Below are 20202 nucleotides of genomic sequence, written 5' to 3' on the forward strand. Positions count from 1 at the left end.
CCTTCCAGGTTTGGGAAAGGATGGATTTGTGCTTTGGCCGGCTCTTACCTGCTGGTCTGTCTTCATGAGAGAGGCCCCAGCTTCCACGATGTAGTGGCATATGGTACGCTGGCCCAGGGCTGCTGCCTGGTGTAGACACGTCTCCCCGCTAGGAGAGCAGGGACTGGCTGTGGACCCTTCCAATTGTTTGGGCCTGCCCAAGTATCTCCCCACAGACATAAAAAAGGCAGAAATTTGGATATGGGAAGAGAGAGCACCCCAGACTGGTAGAGAAGGGGTCATAGGCTGAGTGACAAATGGGAAGGGCTAGAGGAAGGAGGGTGGTCTCCAGGGTAGCCAAGATACTCACTTTTCCTCCACAGCATCCAGGATCTCTGGGGGAGCTGCGGGAGGAAATGGGTGATCAGAAGCCTGACAGCCTCCTCTCCCCACCCAACTCCAGGAGCACAGCTCACCATGGTCGAGCAGGTAGCGGACCACTTCCTTGCTGCCAGTGCTGACCGCGTGGTGCAGAAGCGTGCGGCCCCGCTGGTCCCTGTGCGTGAGGTCCCCTCCAGCTCGGTGGAGCTCCTGGAGCTGACAGCAGGGGTCAGAGCAGGGCTAAGCCTCCTGGGAAACCCTCTCTTCCCAGCACACACCACAGGCCATAGGGATGAACCTGAACACAGGCTCACACACCTCATTGTGAGAGACAAAATGGGTCTCTCACCCCAGGAGTCACAGACTCCCCAGGGGCACTGCCAAGCCTTGGAGGCTGTGATTCCTCTAAGCACAGGCTGACTGGATTTGGCAGCCTGTACCTACCAGGAGACACCTCCTGTGGTGTGAACAGACAGGACAAGGTGAGGTGGGAAAATCATAATGCCCGCAATGACCCAGGGGAACATCAGCTGGGGAGAGATGGCAGTGCTAACACTCCCAGTGTGAGGGGTTACGGGGAGAGCCCTGGCGCTGGTACCTTACAGAAGTCGTTCCTCTTGGCGGCCTCAATCAGCTCCTCACCTGTACGGAACACCCGCCTGTTGTAACTCGGGTCAGAGGCCTGAGCTTAGGGTGCTGTGTGAACATGCGCATGATGATGTCTTGTTCAGGGAAGGGTGCCTGCTGAGGCACATGTGCCAAGGGCTGGGCTTGGTTAGGAACATGACCACGTGGGGCACAACAGCTGTGTGTGAATCCTGCCTCCAGCTAAGCCTCAGCTCTATGACTAGGGACAGTGGGGAGCCAGGGGGAGAAGCCTCACCTTGAGGCGGAGCAGCGTCCCCTTGCAGTGACCTGCAAACAGAGCAGGGCAAGATGTGACCCAGCTCAGCCAGGTCCAGCTGGCCAACCTCCCTGGCCCCAACTGTGGTGCCCTTCACAATTTCAACAGTTTATTGAGTGCCTCCCACACTGTGCTAGGCACTGGGGATACAGCAGTGAGCACGAGATGGAGAACTTGCCCTTGTGTAGCTGACATTGTAGTGCACACACGGGTCAATTGATAAATAAGGAATCTGGAAAGGCTATCAAACAGAAGAGGGTAGCATGACCAAGCAGCTGGCTATGGGGGAAAAGCCAAGCTGAAATGGGAGTACTGGGAAAAGGGGGCAGATGTTAGGCAGCAAGGACAAAATCTAGAGGTGGATTGGCCTGAGGCCTCAAAGAACTGAGAGGTGAGAGAGGCCAGGCTACCTAGAGGAACAGAGAGGATTCCGGGGACACAGGCAGTCAGGCTACGGGAGCCAGAGGGTGTTCCGGGTTGGGAAAAGGCCTTGTTTGGACCACCATCTTCAGTGGCCACTCTTTGTAGACCAGGCCACAAGCAGAGCTGGAGGCCAGCAGAAGTGGGGAGGAGTGCTCAGATGGAGGGAGCACGGTGGTAGAGGGGCAGTCTGATATTCTTAGGCTGAAATTCTAAACTGGCAGCTATTACACAGGATTTAAAGCTAGCAGATGGAGAAAAGGGGGGAGGGTCTGGGACTCACCGGGGTGTGGGGGAGCAAGGGGAGGCAGGGAGAGGGGAGGTGGGGGTGGGGAGGTCAGGCTGAGCCGATGCCCCCAGCAGCTCGGGGTCCAGGATATAGATTTCATCCTGAGCAATCTCCGTCACATAGTTGAGGTGCTCCTGTGGGTAGGGAAGTCAGGGCTGAGGGTCAGGACCAGTCACATGGCCCTCTAGGACCCTGATGGCAGGAGTGAGGGGCAGGTAACAAGGGTAGCAGACCTACACAAGCCTCACTATAAGCAGAGCCACCAGGGAGGTGGGCAGTCCCTGACCTGAGAGTGCGGTCTGCTAGCTTGCTAGCCATTTCTCACTGCCAAGCTTTTTCCACAGTGACCTAGATCTGGCTCTTTTCTTTTGCTTCCTGGATAGCACTGCATTTCCAAGCCCTCCCACCAACCCAGCAAGTCTTTCCTGGTTTGCCAACTTCCTTTTCTGTTGATACCATCGCTGTGCATTGCGGTGGGGAGGAGCGCATGATCCATGGTCACAGGCATGTGAGTGCGTTACGACTGTGAGGCTGCAGTGAGCGTGCCTGGCCTGTGTGTCAGTGGGGAGGCTTTCCTGGAAAGCCTGGCTGTAGAGGAAGCAGGCCTGGAATGCTCACCTGGGCCCTGTCGATCCTGTAGAAGCGGCTGGCAGTGGTGGCTGTGGAAGAGACGGCAGGCTGAGGAGCACGGGAGGGCCATGTCCCAGCCTAAGTCTTCCGCTGCCCAACCCAGACTCCCCTAGGGAGGTGGGGCAGCACCTATGCTTGCCAGGAGCTGAGTCTCGGGATGAACTCACCATCCAGGAAGCACCACTTGGGGGAAAGTTTCTGGCATGTTGGAGACCTGGCCCCAGCACCATCAGGTTCCTGTTGAGAGAAAAAAGGGTGAGAGTAGGAAAAATTGGCTGGGGAGGAAAGGGAGCTTAGGTTCCCCACCTCCTCCGGCCTTACCTGCTGGAGCCTCTCAATGTGGGCTCGGCAGAGCTCCAGGTCACTGTCTCCAGGGACCACCACAGTGCCCAGTGGCACGGCTGGAGAACAGAGTCACACCTCAGCAGCTGCGGGCCCGACCTGGCGGCTCCCGCCGCCCGCCCCCACCCGCAGCCCCGCAGTCACTCACAGGCCTCCTTGAGCTGCTCCTTGTCATAGTGCAGAGCCTCGTAGTCGTGCATACTGACCCTGCTCACCTGGATCCGCAGCTGCTCGGGAGTCGGCTGCTGGCTGTGGGGCACGGGCAAGGCCAAGGACAGGAAACTCAGCAAGGGTCTTGCCCAGGATACTAATCCTTGACGAGGCACCGGGCTAAGTGCTCAGAGGGACGTCCTGCCTCCCATTCAAAACCCTGTTAGTCTCCTGCCCAATTTTTGGTGCTGGGGAGCCAACACATGGCTTCCCACATGCTGGTTAACTGCTCTGCCACCAAGCCACCTCCCCCATGCGCTAGGCTCCTTTGGAAGGTAGAAACCGAAGGCTTAGAAATGGGCTGTGTACAACCCCAGGCCCACGGCGGCCATCCTGGGACATACTCGCTATGCAGAGGTGCGGCACTCCGGCGCTTGGCCTTCTGCACCATGGTGGCCTGATTCCGCAGGGCGATGCGAATGCGTGAGGCTGCAAGCTTACAGGGCTCCCCGTCCACCTGCACGGGGATGGCTTTGGCCGTGGTGAGCAGCACCTCTCTGCACTGTGTCAACCGCTCGCCGTGCCCACCCACCTGCAGCGCTGCCTGTGAGCACAGGAGACTCAGGTCAGAAGGGGGTGGGGCACGCTGCACTCCTTTCAGAGATACTCTGGTCAGGACACAAAGGCAAGGGGGACTCCCAGACAGTGTGCAGACGGGAGGAAAAGGGGAGGCAGGCAGTTTGGGTGACTTCCTGTGGGGGCTGGGGAAGTGAAGGTACCCCTCACATCAAGAGGAGAGATGCGGAGTCATTTTCCAGTCAGAAGACAGAGGACACTGAGCCCTCGGCCAGAGGAAGGAGGTAAGCCAAAACCCCTGGTCCTGACTGGCAGAGACAACAGTGGGCAAACTCTTTCCTTGTTCAGGCCATGTTTCCAGGCACTGTGAGCAAAGGGCTTGGGACACAGCAGGCCCACTCACCAGGGATGTCATGGTGAAGCCAATGACCTCGAGGTAGCCATCGTCATGCCTCTGGGGTTCGAAATCATGATGCTCCCCAGGATGGCCCCAGGGCATGGTGCCCGCACAGTACCTGAGGGAGGGAAGGCAGTGAGGTGGACTGGCAGCTCCGTGAGATGAAACAGCAGGGGCTCATCTGGGACTCACTCTTCTTACCTGGGGATGTTCAGGAAAACAATGCACTGGGGTTTTAGGTCCTGAATTTTGGGGGTCAGATCCATTCCATCACACTGGAGGTAGAAGAAGGAGTGCTGGGGACACATGTGCCAGGTGGCTCCCTACCCTGCCGGGCCTTCCACTCAGCCCTGCTTACCACCACTCGGATGTGCTTGGCCAAGTCCTTGGAGCTGCCCATCAGGAAGTCAGAGAAGGCTGTCTGTGGGAGACAGAGGGTGTTGCATGATCTCATGAAAGTCCCCATCCCCTACACACCGTGCAGAAGATTCCCTTTGCCTGGCACACAGGTCAGCATAGGGAATAGAGTGCTGGTTGGACCCAGACTCACCCCAGCATAGAACATCTTGTTCCGAAAGCGGCTGTTGAATTTCTCTGGGTTGGCCTCTGGTGGAGACAAGAAATGGGGGAGGAAGGGTGGGCAGTTAAGCTGCTGGCGCTCCTCATGTTAGGACACATGCCCATTACCCTCCTCTCCTCCCAAGACTTCCTCAGCAGGAGGCTGCCAACCTCGAGACTCATGAAACTCCAGGGTGACATGGGCATCAAAACCCAAGCTGAAGTAGTTGTTGAAGACGTCCAGGGGCAGCTAGAAAAAGGTCAAGGCACAGAAATGAGGGCAGGGCCTCAAAGATATCTCCTTCTCCCAGGGCCAAGACCATCCACTAACTAGAGGCCTTTTGGCCCAGTGAGTGTATGGCAAGCTCCACCACATGGCCCACCACAGCAGCACTGCTAGGATGCCCTGCTCTGCCAAGGTTGGGGTGGGGGGCTGCTCCTTTGAGCACCTGCTGGATTCTTCCCAGTACTGTGTCCCCATATGCCATATACTGCATGTGCTCCACGAGTGGGGACTTAGTTTTATCACTGCTTAGAACATACTCTGGCACACAGGAAACTCTCAGCAAGCACATGCCAGGTGGCTGAATAAAAAGTCATCTTAGCACACCTTTAATCCCAGCACTCAGGAGGCAGAGGTAGGAGGAGGTTCACTGTAAGTTTAAGCCATCCTGAGACTACATAGTGAATTCTAGGTCAGCCTGGACTACAGTGAAACCCTACCTCAAAAAACAAAACAAAAAATAATAATAATAAATAAGTTTGTGGGCTGGAGAGATGGCTTAGCAGTTAAGGTGCTTGCCTGTGAAGCCTAAGGTTCACTTCCCCAATTCCCAGGTAAACTAGATGCAGTGTTGGTGCATGTATCTGGAATTCACTTGCAGTGGCTAGAGGCCCTGGTATGCCCATTCTCTGTATCTGCCCCCACCCCCTTAAAGTAAGTAAATATAAATATTTTTTAAAAATCTTGTAAGGCTGGGTGTGGTGGCGCATGCCTTTAATCTCAGCACTCAGGAGGCAGAGGTAGGAGGATCACCCAGAGTTCGAGGCCACCCTGAGGCTACATAGTGAATTCACCCTGAACTAGTGTAAGACCTTACCTCAAAAAAACAAAAACCAAAACCAAAAAAATCCTCTGAGATGGGTGCCATGATCCCCCTGGGACAAAGAAGCTGGAGCTTGGAGAACTGCAGACACCCATGCTCCCAGAACCAGTAAGTAGATATGTGAGGCCCAACCAGTTCCCCTGGGAATTCCAAGCACTTGAGCTACAGCATGGTTTCCCTGGCCGACTCACCCGGTCAGTGGCACCCTCATCTCGCTCCTCCAGCCCTGCCTCAGGGTTTGGCTCTGCTTGGAGGTCCCAGCGATCTAGCTGCACCACGTTCCCCTCTTCGACATGGGAAAGGATCTTTGATACGGGCTCATCTGTGTAACCCTGTTGGGAAGCGGTGGGGAGGAAGCTGGGACTGATCCTTTGCTGGGGCAGAGACACTCTCCGCCCCAACCCTGCTCCCAAGGGTGCTTACCCCACCCCAGTTGAGGGTGCGGGCCAGGTCATTGCCAGTACCCAGGGGCAGGATGGCCACAGGAGGTGAAGGTTTTAGGCGCAGCTGGTCCAGGGTGGAGAGAATCCAGCCGACCTGGAGGCGGGTGGGACAGCAGAGGTTAGTGAGGCCCAACGGGGACCCAGTGCGTCAGCCTCAGTCCTAAGCCAGAACTCACCGTGCCATCACCCCCACAGGCCAGGATTCTCAAATTGTGTACTTTGCGGTACATTTCCAGCCTGTGCCAGGGGAAGACAGGAAGGTGGTCAGAAGTGTGCTGTGGCCCAGAACCAGGCAACCCCTGCTGTCCTGCAGAGAACTTCACAAGCACTTACGCTTCCTTGGGGCCTCCTTGGCTTAGGTCAAAGACTTGTCGGGGATTAAGGTACCAGAGGAAAGACTGAATGATCTTAGCACCCTGAGGGGGAAAAGAGAGGAGTGGTACTGGGGAATGGATGAGAAGAATGAGGAGATGGACAGAAAGGCTGTAGGCCCAATAAGGAGTGGAGGGTAAAGATGGTATAGGGCCTTTGCTGGGTCCTTGAGAAAGAGAGCTGTGGGCACATGCCCCAAACAGACCCTAGAACAACCATGAACAGGTGACTTTAACTCCAAACCCTCAATGGGAGGGGAGCCTGTGCTTACCTGGTTGCCTCCACTCTTAGGGTTCACAAACACCAGCAGGGGCTTCATGAGGGGGGATGGCGTGGGCCTGATGATGAAGGGTCTCCAGCGGCCCTCCTTGAAGACAAAGACAGCCCGTGAGAAGACTCTACCTCTCCTCAGCAGGCCCCGGTGCCATGCCACCCTCTCTGCAGACCTTATGGTGGGTCTGGCCTTAGAGGGCAAGGGAGCTGATCTCCTGCTCTCTTCAGGCCCCAGCCTGACCCACCAAAGGCTGAAGGGGCAGTAGCAGCTGGGGGTGGGGAGAGAGTGGTATAAGGACCTCAGGAAAGACACCTCTTCAGTTTCCCATCCTGTCCTCTGGGCCAAGACTAACCTCAGGACCTTTCTTGCTAGATTTCCTCTTGAACGATGTTCTTTTTTTCTTTTTGCTGGCCTTGAGGGTATTCTGCAAGAAGAGCAGGTGTTGGTGACAAGGCATAGAAGACAGGTCCCATGGGGGAGAAGCACCAAGGGTACAGGAGGGACTCACCTGGGGCCTCCGGGCCCGCAGGATCCAGGTGGGCGGGATGACCACAGCTGCATGGACCCCCAGGGAGCAGGGCTCCTCGATCTGCTGCAGCATGAAGCATGACACCTTGCTGTGGTACTGCAAGAAGCCATGGGCAAGGGTGGGCTGAACGAGGTCCAAACTGGGAGCCTCACTGCAGCCCAGCGCAGGGTGGGGTGCTACTCACTGCTTGCTTGCACCAGGAGCAGCTGATGGCCACGATCTCCTTACTGTGGAAGGTGAACTTCTGCTGGAAGCCCTGGGGATGGATAGGGTGGTATGGGCACAGGGTGGAGCTAGTAGAGATCTTGCCCTCTGCTGCCAGCCTCTTTTTACTCCAGGAAACCAAGTAAAAACAAGGCCTGAGGGCAGAGATGCTTAATAGGAGCCCATGAGTGACCTATGGAGGCTACTGTTAGGTGCACGTGTGCTCTGGGGGATCTGAGGGCCAACTCCTGCACAACTCACGTTTCCTCGCCTTTCTGCCCCCTGGACCTAGCCAGGTCCCCTCAAAGTTTTGTGCTGCCTGCTCACTGTACCCTCATGTTCATTCCCTGTCCACTCCATCAACTGTTATCAAGGGCTACTATACACAGGACACACACTGTGGCCATGAAAGCCCACACTCACTGAGGGAGACAAGGAACACAGGTGGACAAAGAAACTGCATTGTGTGTGGGAGACACCCGGTGCAGTCTGCAAGCTATTGTCCTCAGGGACCTGGAACCTGCTGCCCAGCTCAGGGCTATACATTCAACATCCGCTTGGCGATTATCTGCTGAGTGAGTGAATGAAAAGTCCTATGGTTCCCAAAGGGTTCACTACAACTTCAAAACATGGAGACACAAGGCAGTGGACGGAAACCTTCCTCCCTTCCATGTTCAGCTAGGGGGCTTGGGAACAAACTGACTGAGAACCAGACAAGACTCTGCACCCTGGGGCTGTGGTCAGTCTTCATGCTGGACACAGTGCCTGTGGGCAGCAGGAGGTATCCTCAGGCAAAGCCCTCACCTTCCCACAATGCCGACACTTGCCATCTTGGCGCCGTCTGTGTACCCAGTGGTGCCTTACGAATGTTGGCTGGGAAGAAGAAAGAAATGTCACTGGAGTGAGTGAAGAACACAGGTACAGGCTGAACACAGCCCACATCCCACAATGCATCAGCAGTGAGCGCTCAGGCCACAGGAAGTCCTCCACAGTCCCACTGCACTAAGGTGGGACTTCTCCATGGCCTGGAGGAAAAGGTGAGACCCAGCAGGGAGAGAGCTGAGCAGCTGGATGCATAGGCTGTACCCCACCCCCTGCAGACACGCTAGCAATCCTTCCCTTTGGGTGACCAGAGTCTCAGCTTAGAAGGAACGGAGCCCCCTTGTGGCACTCTACAGATACTGCAGAGACCTCCCCTCAAGAACTTGGGGCCTCCAAGTTTCTCACCACCTGCACTTACCTCTCGGACGTTTCTGGAGCCTGATTCTCGGAAGGATGGCTTACAGCGGAAATTGATCTATGAGACATTATAGTGACCACTAAAATGTCAGAGCCTCCTTTTGAATAGGGTCAACCTCACAGGCAGAGTCTCAAATCACCCCAGGAGCCCTTGGAACATGTCCTCCTACTTCTGCCTCCTGAGTACTGGGATTAAAGGCTTGCATCACAAGGCATGGCTTGCTATCCTTTTGCCTCTTCCTCCTTAGTGCTGGGATTATGGGTGCATACTACTATACCTGGCCTGGACTGTGTTTCTATTTCTCTTTCCCAACAGTCCCTGCTTCAGCCTCAAGTCACAGGGAGGCCTCCCTCTACAATTCAAGGCCAAGAAAAACCAACCCGAAGAGCTCGTCACATGTTGGCCTGGGCTTCTGCAGGCTGGAGAGCTCTTATCTTCACATCATCTCCCATCCCCTGTCTCTACCAACCTGACAGCCCAGCATTCCTCTTCCGCTCTGCAGACATGCTTGGACAATGGTCCAATCGGGAAAGGACTATAGAGGTAGCATGTAAGGGACAGTGCCAGGCTCTGCAGCGTCTCAAGACAAGCCTAGTTGCAGTGGAGCGATGAAGCTTCAACAAGTTTTGTTCAACAAGGCTTGTTCTGGCAGTACTGAGGGCTGAACTCAAGACCTCACGGTGGGCAAGTGCTCTAGCACTGAGCTGTATCCCCGGCTCTCAGTGACCTCTTCTGAGTGTTAGTCTGGATACAGTAAAACGGCCATCACTTGTTAACTCATGCCATTAGATACTACTCAGTGGATCCCACTCTATGTCATATCTGTTCTAGGCAGAGGGGTACAGCAGCTGATAAGCAGGGGGAGCCAGGCTTAAGTGCAGGCATTCGGCTTAAGGGTCTTTTAGTGTTTCACCATTATGCGTGCTAGATCACTGCCAGCAGGTGGTGTCTGTTATGATAATGTGCACGTGTCTGTGTAGAAACATGAATGCGTGTGTTAAGAGGGCTTTGGTGTCCCAGGGGGAGGGCACAAAGGCTGAGAAGCCACACGCACCTTCTCTAGCTGTTCAATGCACGGGGTGTGCACCACAATCTTGCAGGCTGCACACTTTCTCCTGGACACCGATTTCTGCTGAAGGATGAAGAGAAGAGAAACCCTGAGGAACCAGGTAATTCTATCCCAGATAGCATCTCAGGACGCGCAAAGAACATAACCTCTGTATGAGAGCTGGTATCAAATAAGGCCCCCTTTCCCTTGCCTTGGGGTAGCTGGTCAAGAGTGCCCAGGTCAAAGCTGTGCCCATCTGTGGGAGGGACTATGGCTGCCTCCTGCAGAAGCCTAGACCCTGTTCTACCACCAGGGGGCAGCAGCTCCACTGAGTCACTCACCAGCATCTTGGCTACACAGTACTGCTCCCCAACATAGCAGAAGTCTCCCGACACGTTGGTCTCGAACCAGATGTGCTCCCCATAGGTTGCTGACTCCTAGACCACGGGATGACCATGTTTAGTGTACACTTGCTGCCCCTGCCCTACCCATCCGGCATCTCCCAAAACAAACAGGCTGCATCCACCAAAATCTGCCTTCCTCTACGCTGCTTTCCCCAGTACTCTAAGCCTGGCTCAAAGGTCTCCCCTCTCAATCCTGAAAGTCTGCCCAGATCCAGAGGCTCCTCTCTCATTTGCCTACAAGCCTTGTGTCCTGACTGCTCAGGACGGCCAGAGCCCAGCAGAGGCTGGCACCCAGGGCTATTCTGTCACACCATCCCTCTTAGCGCCCAGCTACTCACACTCCAGTCCACAGTGCTCCGGATCTGCCGCTCAGATTCACCACACGGGGCCCCAGGGGCGGAAGGAGGGAGCGCCAGGTGTTGGAGGCCCGACTTGGAGATGGCTTTCCTACAGAAAAGGTGACAGCTGAAGGCCTAGGGCTAGCTGGGAACTTGACTACTGCCTTCCCTACGGGATAGGGGCAGGAGAGGGGCTCAGGCACTCTGAGGCTCTCTCTTACAGGAGACTACCTCTGTAAAAATGTTCTGGGTGTGCTGGCTTCTACCACTGCTCGGAACTGCTTCTGAGTAGGTCACCTGCAGACCCTCAAGGTTCTCACCCTGAGCCACACCCCTAGGAGGCGGCTACTCCCCAGATGGCTGCTGCTATACCTACATAAGTAGGGCGCTCCAAGACTGGGGTCCAGCCGACTTGCGCCTCAGGGCAACCTGGCGCCTGCGGGATAGCGGGCGCACCCGGGCAGGCATCACCGAGCCAGCCGTGGTGCCCGAGGCTCTTCTGCTTCGGCCCCCAGGGCCAGGGTACTGTCCTGAGGACTGCCGCTGCTGACTGAGGCGACGATAACGGCCATGCAGACCCCACAGTGTGTGGCCGTACACCACGTCGGCTGGGAGTCGGTGGGAGGAGGCTCGGCGCAGACAACGGGGCAAGGGAAGCAATGGCTGGGTGTCGTGCTGTGAGGAGTGCCTGGGTGTCCTAGTGCCTGGCTGAGTATCACTAGATGCCCAAGCAGTCTCAGCTCTCTCCTGGACCCCTTTCTCTCCTTCCTCCTTCATGCCCACAAGCCCAGCCAACAGCAAGGGTGCACACAGAAGCTGAGCCCCAACAGTGGCAGGCTGCAGGATGGGCACCTTATCCACCACAAAGCGAGGGTTGCAGGCAGGGGGTGCGGTACTGGAGCGCCTGCGGCTGGCACTATGAATGCCCACCCCGCAGCTTGGGAGGCAGCCCTGGAGCTGTGCACTGGAGCGGCGCCTCTGAGCCAGTGAGGAGGAGGCCTGGCCTGCAGGTGAGCGGCGCCGGGCCTTGCCCGTGGGTAGGCTCACACTGCTGGGCCGTCGCTGCCCTTCTCCAGGGCCTGGTGCCTTCCGCTGGAAGTGTCTCCTAAAGAAGGTCTCCATGCCTGGGGCAGGACAGGGGCTGTTGGACACAACAGACCAAGAGCATCAGGAGCTGGGCCAAACTGCCCAGTGAGCTGAGAGGGACACTTAGGAACTAGGAGTGATGGCACCTTGGGCCTCTGGCCTCCGTAACAGTGCTTGTGGGTACTAGGGAATGTGTGGAGGAGCCCACATCTACAATGGCTAGAGACTATAGACACTTTCCCAGCAAGCTTTACGCAGGTATAACCAAGGAGTCCTGGGTAAGAGTGGCTTTCTTTGCCCAGGCATCAGAACCTCCAGACGCCTAGGCCTAAAAAGGCTTCACTTCCCTTGCCAGAAGCTGATGAAAAAGAAAAAGAAAGCTGGGAGCTGGAGTGTGCCTAGGCGGCCTGTAGAGCCCAGCCCTGTCCTTCCATTGAGTACTCCTGCCCCAACACGGAACAGGGTCTCTCCTCCAGGGGTGCAGCACCACTAAGCAGTGCTAAGACAATGAGGCTCTTTGCTAAGAACCCCACTTCTGCTAAGAACTCCCGTCTCTGCCCAGCCCTGGGGTGAGAGGTCCTGAGAAACTAGGCTTCAGAAGACCTAGAGGCAGCCCCACAGGAGGAATGCTCCTGTGTTCACTGGGAGATGCAGTAAGAGGCTTAGACAAAAGAAAAGCCTTCTGGGTTCTGAGAATGGGCTTGTATCTCTAAGAAATTTCTGGAACTAAGTGGCTCAGTTCAATATAACCTTTCTGAAGGAGGCATAGAGTATGAATGTCTCAGGTATCATGTCTGACTCCTCCCAATCCCACACATTGTCCCCAGTGCCGAGGCTACACACCCCAGGTTTACAATCTGAGGCAGGAGCCGACCTGCATTTAGCCAGCGGGAACTTCCGGCCCATCCTCTTTGACTATCCTCCCTCTTGCCCACTGCTGGTTGAGGGTATGTCACCCCTAATGCTGAGGCCAGGCTCTCAGCAGGCACAGTTCTTGTGTCACCCTGGCAGCACCAATCCATGGCTGTGACTGGTTCCATGGCTTTGACTCAGGCCTCCCTGGCTGCCAGGGGCTAGAGCCCTTTCCCCCTGACTCATTCCCTGGGGGACATGAGTGCAGGCATGGGCTTCCTCACCCAATAGGTGTCATCCCACTAACAATCAATTGAATGAATGTCAGGGAAACACACACATGCCCCTTGTGAGGGTTTATTCCTGCCCCCCCACCAAGGTAGGGTTTCACTCTAGCCAAGGCTGATCTGGAATTCACTATGTAGTCTCAGGCTGGCCTTGAACTCATGGAGATCCTGCTACCTCTGCCGCCCAGCCCTTCTGAGTTTTTGATGCAGAAACTGAGGCACAAAAGGGAGACATTCACAAAGCCCGTATAGCTAATTAGTGCTGGATCCTGGGTCTGCTCTCAGCCTCTTGGACCCCTGGACCCCTGGGAGGGAAGTAAGATAGTTTAGGGAAAGGACCATAACATGGCCACCCCATTTACCCAACACCTACTATGTGACTGGCCCCAGGCAAGCCCTTTATCTTCTGACTTGATGCAAGCACAGTACAGGAGAGGGAGCCAAGCTCAGAGTCATACAGCCAATCAGTGACAAAGCTTGGGTCCCGGCCCAGCACTACCTGAGATGGGGTCCACTCTGTCCTGTGAAGAGGAACCTGCAGGCCCAGCTGCCCAGTGCTGCTGGGGCACTAGCTTGCCAGCTACCCCTAGGGTGTCAGCTTTCCCTACTCATTTGCTCAGGCTGCCCTGTGACAGCTGCCCAGCCTGGAGGAGATTAGTCACCCGGACACACCGCCTGATGCTAGTGTCACCCAGAAAACAAAAGGCCACAGTCTGTGTGGGGGAGGCGCTACTGCGTTCTCTGGGCAGTGGTGAGGGTTGGGCTCTGCCTGTTGTCCCAGACCTTCCGGAAAACAAACAAGGCCAGAAGGAAGAGATGGCCTGCATCAACCCTCCCCCACGCCATGGGCCAGCTTACAGGTGCTCTTACAGAGCTTAGTCCCATACAATGTTGGGGCTCCAAGACACATATGCGGCGGTTGTCAGCTGCTCAGGAGTGTGGTCCCTCCTCCCAGTGATACTCAAGGCAGGCAAAGCCGTGCTGGCATTGCATGACCATGCACCACGGGCCTTGATTTCCCTAAGTGCTCAAGGAGACTGAGATTCCACGTTCTACTGCTTGACACCCCCAACCCCCACCCTCCTGGGCTCCCACTGCCCTGCCCCTGAGTCCCATGCTTCCTTCCTGCTCATTGTCTCCATAGAAACCTCTGTCCTCTGGCCAGAGATGGCCTGATTCCTCACTTCCGATCTCTGCTGAGGGTTCTCCTGAGTCTTATCGGAAGGCTTGCCTGGGCTGGGCAGGATGGTACATGGCTGTAATTTTAGCACTTGTGAGGCTGAGGCAGGAGGATGACTGCAAGTTCAAGGCCCAGTGAGGCTATAGTATGAGACCCTATCTTGAAACCAAAAGCTAAACAAGAGAAGCCCTGTGTGGGTCATGGTGCAGCTCTGTGAGGATGCCTGTTCTCACCTCATGTCACCTTCACACATCACACACATAAAGGTCATGGGGAATGCCCCACAGGGTTCTCATCGAATAGTGTAACAGAATGGCTGGATCTGGGTTTCCTGGTGAGGAATCTGGGGAAGTCAGCCATGCCCAGGGGACAGGATGAAAAAGTCTTAGGGGACTCCATCAACCACTAGTTGGCTTCTAGGGAACTGACAAGGGCTGGGCTCCTGGGAAGACAGAGGATGCCATGATCAAAATACACAGCAGTGTTTGCCCACGCACCTCTGATGAGTGGTCTGCAGCAGCTGAGCGAAGGTAGTTGCTAGTGAGGGATATTGGGCCTGAGCAGTTTATTAACTATCAGCTAGAGAGGGCTCCTGGCTTCCCAACCAGACCACCTCACAACCCAATGCCAGCTACAAGTGGGAAAGAGAAAGCACTTTGGGACCTGGCACCCACCAGTTCAACCCTGGGCCAATCAGCTAACATTTCAGAGTCTCACTTTTCCCACCTGTAGGATGGGGATCACCCCACATAATTCCAAAGGACAGCAAAGAGGAGGTTCCAATGCACTTAACACTAGCTGGCAGAGCAGGCCATAGCAGGGCCCACATCCCAACAGAGCCACCTCCTGGGCTAGTCTCTACCCATGGCAGGGGTGGGAACCCAGAAAGGGAAGCAGAAATATCCAAGGTGGCCACCACTCACCACATGAGGAACAGAGCCCAGTAGCTCATGCCACCTGGGCATCTGCTTATGTTGAGGAGTGCCCTCCCTCCCCCCCGGGCATCATCTGCTTCCAGTCCTGCACAGGATACCCGTGGGATCCTGCCACAGTGCATGCCCACTCCATGTTGTGGGAAGGGGCTTGCAGCCCCCACACCCCATGAAGAGTAGGCCTGGGGCATGGTGACCACACCTTCAGCAGTCCAAGAGCAAGGGCCTGCAGCTGGCTCCCTGAGGGGCCGCTGGCTAGAAGCCGCTCCAGCTTGCTAGGCTCCCACAGCCCCAAGGTCAGAGGGGAGATGGGAAAACTGGAAGGGAGGCTGGCCCATCCCAGGCCGGCTGGACAGATGAAGCAGGCTGCCAAACTTCCCCAGGCCTCCTGGTTAAAGAGCTCTACCCTGCCCCAAAGAAAACAATGTGACAACAATGTGCAGGGGAGCAGGTGGGCCAGGCTGACCTGGAATTCACTATGTAGTCTCAGGGTGGCCTCAACCTCTGGCAATCCTCCTACCTCTGCCTGCCAAGTGCCATGCACCACCACGCCTGGAGTGCTTACCTTTCAAAATCGGCCCCTGGCTTGGTGGGAACCGGCCCACCACCAGACCCTGCTCAGTGTCCATCAGCATGGCTTGGGGGGTTGGGGCAGGCAGGGAGGGAGACCCTCATTTAGGGATGACAGTGCCAGGCCCCACCCTGATCTACCCTTCCCAGCCCCACCCAGACAGGCACAAGAGGGAGGGAGCAGGATGTGAGGAAGGTGGGGGAGCCACTTGACCTGATCAGGAAGGCAGGGTGGTAGCAGGCAGGACGACAAGCAGATGGGGGCTGGGGTCCCGGGTGCCTCTGACTCCAGCTCGGGCTGCCGGCCTCTGCTGAGCAAGTCCTAGTTTGGAGAGTGAGCCGCAGTATCTGCTCCTCTGCCCCCTCCCCCTCACCACCCTCCTCCCCCTTGCCGGAGACAGCCGTTATGAAAATAGCCCTATTGGTAACTACACTTCCTCTCCCAGCGGCAGCTCCAGGCCTGGCAGCCAGGAGGGTGGGCGGGGGCACACAGAAGCACTGCAGCCTAGCCTCCCCACATCCCAGGTCAGGCTGTACTACAGCCTGGTCAATACCCTTCCCTCTGGTGACAGGCCGCTCACATGCTGCATGGCTCCAGAGAGAAAGGAGGGATCTAGTATGCACCCCTTTTAAGAAATGGGGCTCGGGGTGGAGAGATGGCTTAGCGGTTAAGGCACTTGGCTGTGAAGCCTAAGGACCCAGGTTCAGTTCCCCAGGACCCATGTAAGCCAGATGCACAAGGCAGCACATGTGTCTGGAGTTCATTTGCAGTGGCTAAAGGCCCTAGTGTGTTCATTCTCTATCTGCCTCTCTCTCTCTCAAATAAACAAATAAAATATTAAAAAAAAAAAAAGAAATGGGACTCAACCACCTAATGTCCTCTCATGTTCACAGGAGTCTTGGGCAGCTAAGCACACTGGCTCCAGACAAAACAACTACAAAAGTAATTATCTGTGGAGTGTTTCACAACTTGGAAAGACTTGTTTTCACCAGCATTATTAGACAGGAGGCTTACTGTCCCTTGGTACACCCAAGGCTCCTGGGAGCTGAGACTCCTGGCTCAGAAGCTGAGCCGGGACTCCAGAACTAGGTCTTCTGGTCCTGCCGAGGGGGCCTTTCATAGCTGTCCAGGTCCTTGGCAACTTATATCCAGGAAAGGCCAGCTTGAGCACCTGAGATGCCTCCCCATCCTTAGCTGACGGTCCTGCTGTGGTTCCCTGGAGAGTGGCAGCTGTCAAACTTCCTGATCCCAAGACTTTTTCTGCTCTTAGAATCTTCAATAATTAAAAAAAAAAAAAATTAAGTCAGGAGCAGTGGCTCATGTCTGTAATCCCAGCATTTAAGAAAGCTGGATGGCAAGAGGATTGTGAGCTTGAGGCCAGTTTGGTAGAGTGAGACCTTTCCTCCAAAAAACAACCCTAAAGATTCTGAAAGGGCTTTGGAGCTGGGACATGGCTCAGTGGTTAAAAGTGCTTGCTTGAAAAGCCTACTAGCCCAGGTTCAATTCCCCAGTACCCATATAAAGCCAGATGCATAAGTACTGCATATGTTTGGAATTCATTTATAGTGGCAAGAAACCCTGTTATACTCATACTCTCTCAAAATAAATAAATAAATATATGCACACACACACACACATACATACATACATACACATTTTAAAAGGGCTTTGTTGGGAGGAGGTAACAGCTATTTATATTTAACAAAACTGAATCTAAATTAAAATGGAAAAATATTTAGAAATTTATCAATTTATTTGAAAACAAGAAATTTATTGTATGTTAACTTAAATAATGCTCATGAAAAGTAACACACCCTTAATCCCAGCACTTGGGAGGAGAGGAAGGAGGACTGCCATGAGACCAAGGCCACTCTCAGACTACATAGTGAATTCTAGGCCAGCCTTGGCAACAGCGAGACCCTACCTCCAAAAAAAAAAAAAAAAGTTTAAAGAGTAGCTTTTCCTCCCCACATCTTCGTAAACCTCTAAAACCTGGATTACTGGAGGCAGCTGGGTTCGTATAGCATACTAGCCTTTCTGGGTAATTGTGTGCTGCTACTCAAAATATGGCAAGTGCTAGTTTCTTTTCTTTTTTTTTTTTTTTTTTTTTTGGTTTTTCGAGGTAGGGTCTCACTGTGGCTCAGGCTGACCTGGAATTTACTATGTAATCTCAGGGTGGCCTCGAACTCTTGGCGATCCTCCTACCTCTGCCTCCCGAGTGCTGGGATTAAAGGCGTGCGCCACCACACCCGGCTCTCCAAGTGCTAGTTTCTTAAAGGCTAGCTGCAAAGTGAAATCTGACCCTATCAATGGACCTTTCACTATTCTGTCTTGTAGGGATTTTGGGGGAGGGCAGTTTATTTTTTTTGTGGGGGGGTTCGAGGTAGGGTCTCACTCTAGCTCAGGCTGACCTGGAATTCACTCTGTAGTCTCAGGGTGGCCTCGAACTCCAGCGATCCTCCTACCTCTGCCTCCCGAGTGCTGGGATTAAAGGTGTACACTACCATGCCTGGCTGCAATTATTTTTTTAAAAAATCATTATTTTTTAACAAGCTTAATCCACTTTTATTTTTCTGTATAAAATCCCTATGTGGTAGCCACAGCTGAAGCCTGCGTCCTCTTCACTGAGACTCTGGTGTGGGTTTTCACAAGATGGTCAGTGAATTCCTGGTAGGGAGACTTGGTGAACACAGTCTCTTTCCAGAGGTCGGGGGTCAGATAGCGGTAGGTCTTGGAGATGGCGACAAAGGTGGCCTTAGTAAAATTGCTCAGGGTGGCAGTGCAGCCCTGGCTGAGGTGCAGCAGTCATCAATAACAGCCATCAGCAGCACGGGGGCATGAGACAATGGTAGTGCCCCTGGAGGCAGGGATAAGGGGTACCAGCACAGAACCACAGTAGCCTGTCACCTCACAGGGGACTGTGTGGAGCTTGCCGAACTTGTTCCCCCAGTAGCCTCTCCGGACAGGCACAATGGACAGGTTAGCCAAGATGAGGGCCCCTCAGGTGGCAGTGGCTCCCTCCTCAGAGCACTTGACACCCAGACTGACATGACTGTTGCAGTCCCCAACGGTGACAAAAGCCTTGAACGCGGTCCGCTGGCCAGTGCAAGTCTGCTTCTGCACTGGCATGATCTTCAAAACCATCCTTAAGGGATGCACCCAAGAAGTAGTCAATAATCTCAGACTCCTTGATGGGAAGGGAGAACAGACAGATCTCTTCCAGGGACTTGATCTTCATGCCCTTGAGCAGGCGTCCCAGCGTAGTGACGGGCATCCACTCTTCGTCTTCGGCTTTGCCTCCATGAGCCCCTTGACCTCGGCCCCGAGCACAGCCACACTCGTGGTCTTCGGAGACCACTGCCGAAACCTCCACGGAAGCCCGCGGCCTCCTAGGTCCTCCAGGCCCTCCCACTGCCCTGGTGTCATCGGCTGTTTGGTGTTTTCCCAAGAAAGAAGCTTAAAAATTATTTTTATTATGCTGGGTGTGGTGGCAAACGCCTTTAATCCCAGCACTCGCGAGGCAGAGGTAGGAGGATCGCTGGGAGTTCGAGGCCACCCTGAGACTACAGAGTGAATTCCAGGTCAGCCTGAGCTAGAGTGAGACCCTACCTCGAAAAACAAAAACAAAAACAAAACAAACAAAACATATAATTTATTTGCAAGCAGAGAGAGATAAGAGAGAAGATAGACAGACAGAATGGGCACTCCAGGGCCTCCAGCCCCTACAAACCAACTCCAAATACATGTGCCACTTTGTGCATCTGGGTTTATGTGAATACAAACCCAGGTCATTAAGCTTTGCAGACAAACACCTTAACTGATGCGCCATCTCTCCAGTCATTTTTGAGATGGGGGTCTATGCTGCCCAGGCTGACTGTGCATTCCTGCATTCAAGTGATCCTCTTCTTGAATTTCAGTTCCGTGACATAAAGTATAGGTCACTGGAGAATACCCAGTTACTGAGCTGTGAGAGCTTCCAAATGCTGACAGACTTCCTTATACAGTATCAGAACACATTTGCCATCATTACTGATCTCAACAGAAAAGTTTGAGTCCTGTGGAAGCTGGTGGGCTCTAGAAAGTATGTACAGTGTTTCCAAAACTCTCAGTTTTGCAGTTTACAGTTTCTCATTGGTAACAACTGTTGATATTGTATTAAAAAAAAAGTTTTTTTTGAGGTAGGGTCTCACTCTAGCCCAGACTGATCTGAAACTCACTCTGTAGTTCAGGCTCACACCCACCACATTTGGCTTGCCAATACTGTTTTTGAAGTGACAGGCTCAACTCATTCATTTTTGGAAAATGTCTACCAGATACCCAAGTCTGCCTAGTTTGTCTGTCAGGTACTCAAGTAAAAATGGCACTCCTTTAAAAAAACTGACACAGCTTAGGATTCAACTGCATGGGCTTTTCTTCATCACAGTTCAGTTTGCAGCAAAAATGACTTACATAAACTGCATTTCACTCCACAGAACATTAAAAAGACATATGCTCAAAGATTACTACTTTATCATTCTGTAGCCCAGGCTATCCTCAAAGTCATGCTCCTCCAACCAGGGTCTCCAGAGAGCTGCAATCACAATGCCCAGCTCAAATGACTAATTTTCACTATTCTAAAGAACTCTGAGTACAGGGTTGGGCCTTGATAGTGTGAATGTTCTCTACACCATCAGCTGATGCTTGCAAAGTGAACAGGCACAAACCAGGGCA

At 54.1% G+C, this 20202-nt stretch overlaps 1 protein-coding gene across 11 annotated transcripts in view; it reads right to left on the minus strand.

The window, feature by feature from the left end:
- The window catches only part of Dgkz (diacylglycerol kinase zeta), a 35713-nt gene that overhangs the window by 844 nt on the left and 14667 nt on the right, over window positions 1-20202 (minus strand). For 3 of the 11 annotated variants that reach the window (XM_045152591.1, XM_045152609.1, XM_045152596.1), the window contains exons 2-29: window positions 10585-10693; window positions 10184-10279; window positions 9849-9926; window positions 8795-8851; window positions 8359-8427; window positions 7535-7606; window positions 7330-7446; window positions 7174-7245; window positions 6819-6914; window positions 6509-6591; window positions 6352-6412; window positions 6156-6269; window positions 5924-6064; window positions 4798-4876; window positions 4619-4674; window positions 4427-4489; window positions 4270-4343; window positions 4075-4186; window positions 3500-3699; window positions 3094-3194; window positions 2771-3004; window positions 2592-2632; window positions 1968-2107; window positions 1244-1275; window positions 959-1002; window positions 456-576; window positions 350-383; window positions 49-148 (exon numbers count right to left, since the gene is read on the minus strand). In XM_045152591.1, coding sequence (XP_045008526.1) covers window positions 49-148; window positions 350-383; window positions 456-576; window positions 959-1002; window positions 1244-1275; window positions 1968-2107; window positions 2592-2632; window positions 2771-3004; window positions 3094-3194; window positions 3500-3699; window positions 4075-4186; window positions 4270-4343; window positions 4427-4489; window positions 4619-4674; window positions 4798-4876; window positions 5924-6064; window positions 6156-6269; window positions 6352-6412; window positions 6509-6591; window positions 6819-6914; window positions 7174-7245; window positions 7330-7446; window positions 7535-7606; window positions 8359-8427; window positions 8795-8851; window positions 9849-9926; window positions 10184-10279; window positions 10585-10693 — 2596 coding nt within the window. Of the gene's footprint in view, window positions 1-48; window positions 149-349; window positions 384-455; window positions 577-958; window positions 1003-1243; window positions 1276-1967; window positions 2108-2591; window positions 2633-2770; window positions 3005-3093; window positions 3195-3499; window positions 3700-4074; window positions 4187-4269; window positions 4344-4426; window positions 4490-4618; window positions 4675-4797; window positions 4877-5923; window positions 6065-6155; window positions 6270-6351; window positions 6413-6508; window positions 6592-6818; window positions 6915-7173; window positions 7246-7329; window positions 7447-7534; window positions 7607-8358; window positions 8428-8794; window positions 8852-9848; window positions 9927-10183; window positions 10280-10584; window positions 10694-10960; window positions 11726-20202 lie in introns of those variants that run through there. The other 8 variants (XM_045152615.1, XM_004657200.3, XM_004657197.3 and 5 more) reach the window with 7 other exon arrangements.

The sequence above is a fragment of the Jaculus jaculus genome, chromosome 1 (genome assembly GCF_020740685.1).
Source record: "Jaculus jaculus isolate mJacJac1 chromosome 1, mJacJac1.mat.Y.cur, whole genome shotgun sequence".
NCBI lineage: Eukaryota > Metazoa > Chordata > Mammalia > Rodentia > Dipodidae > Jaculus > Jaculus jaculus.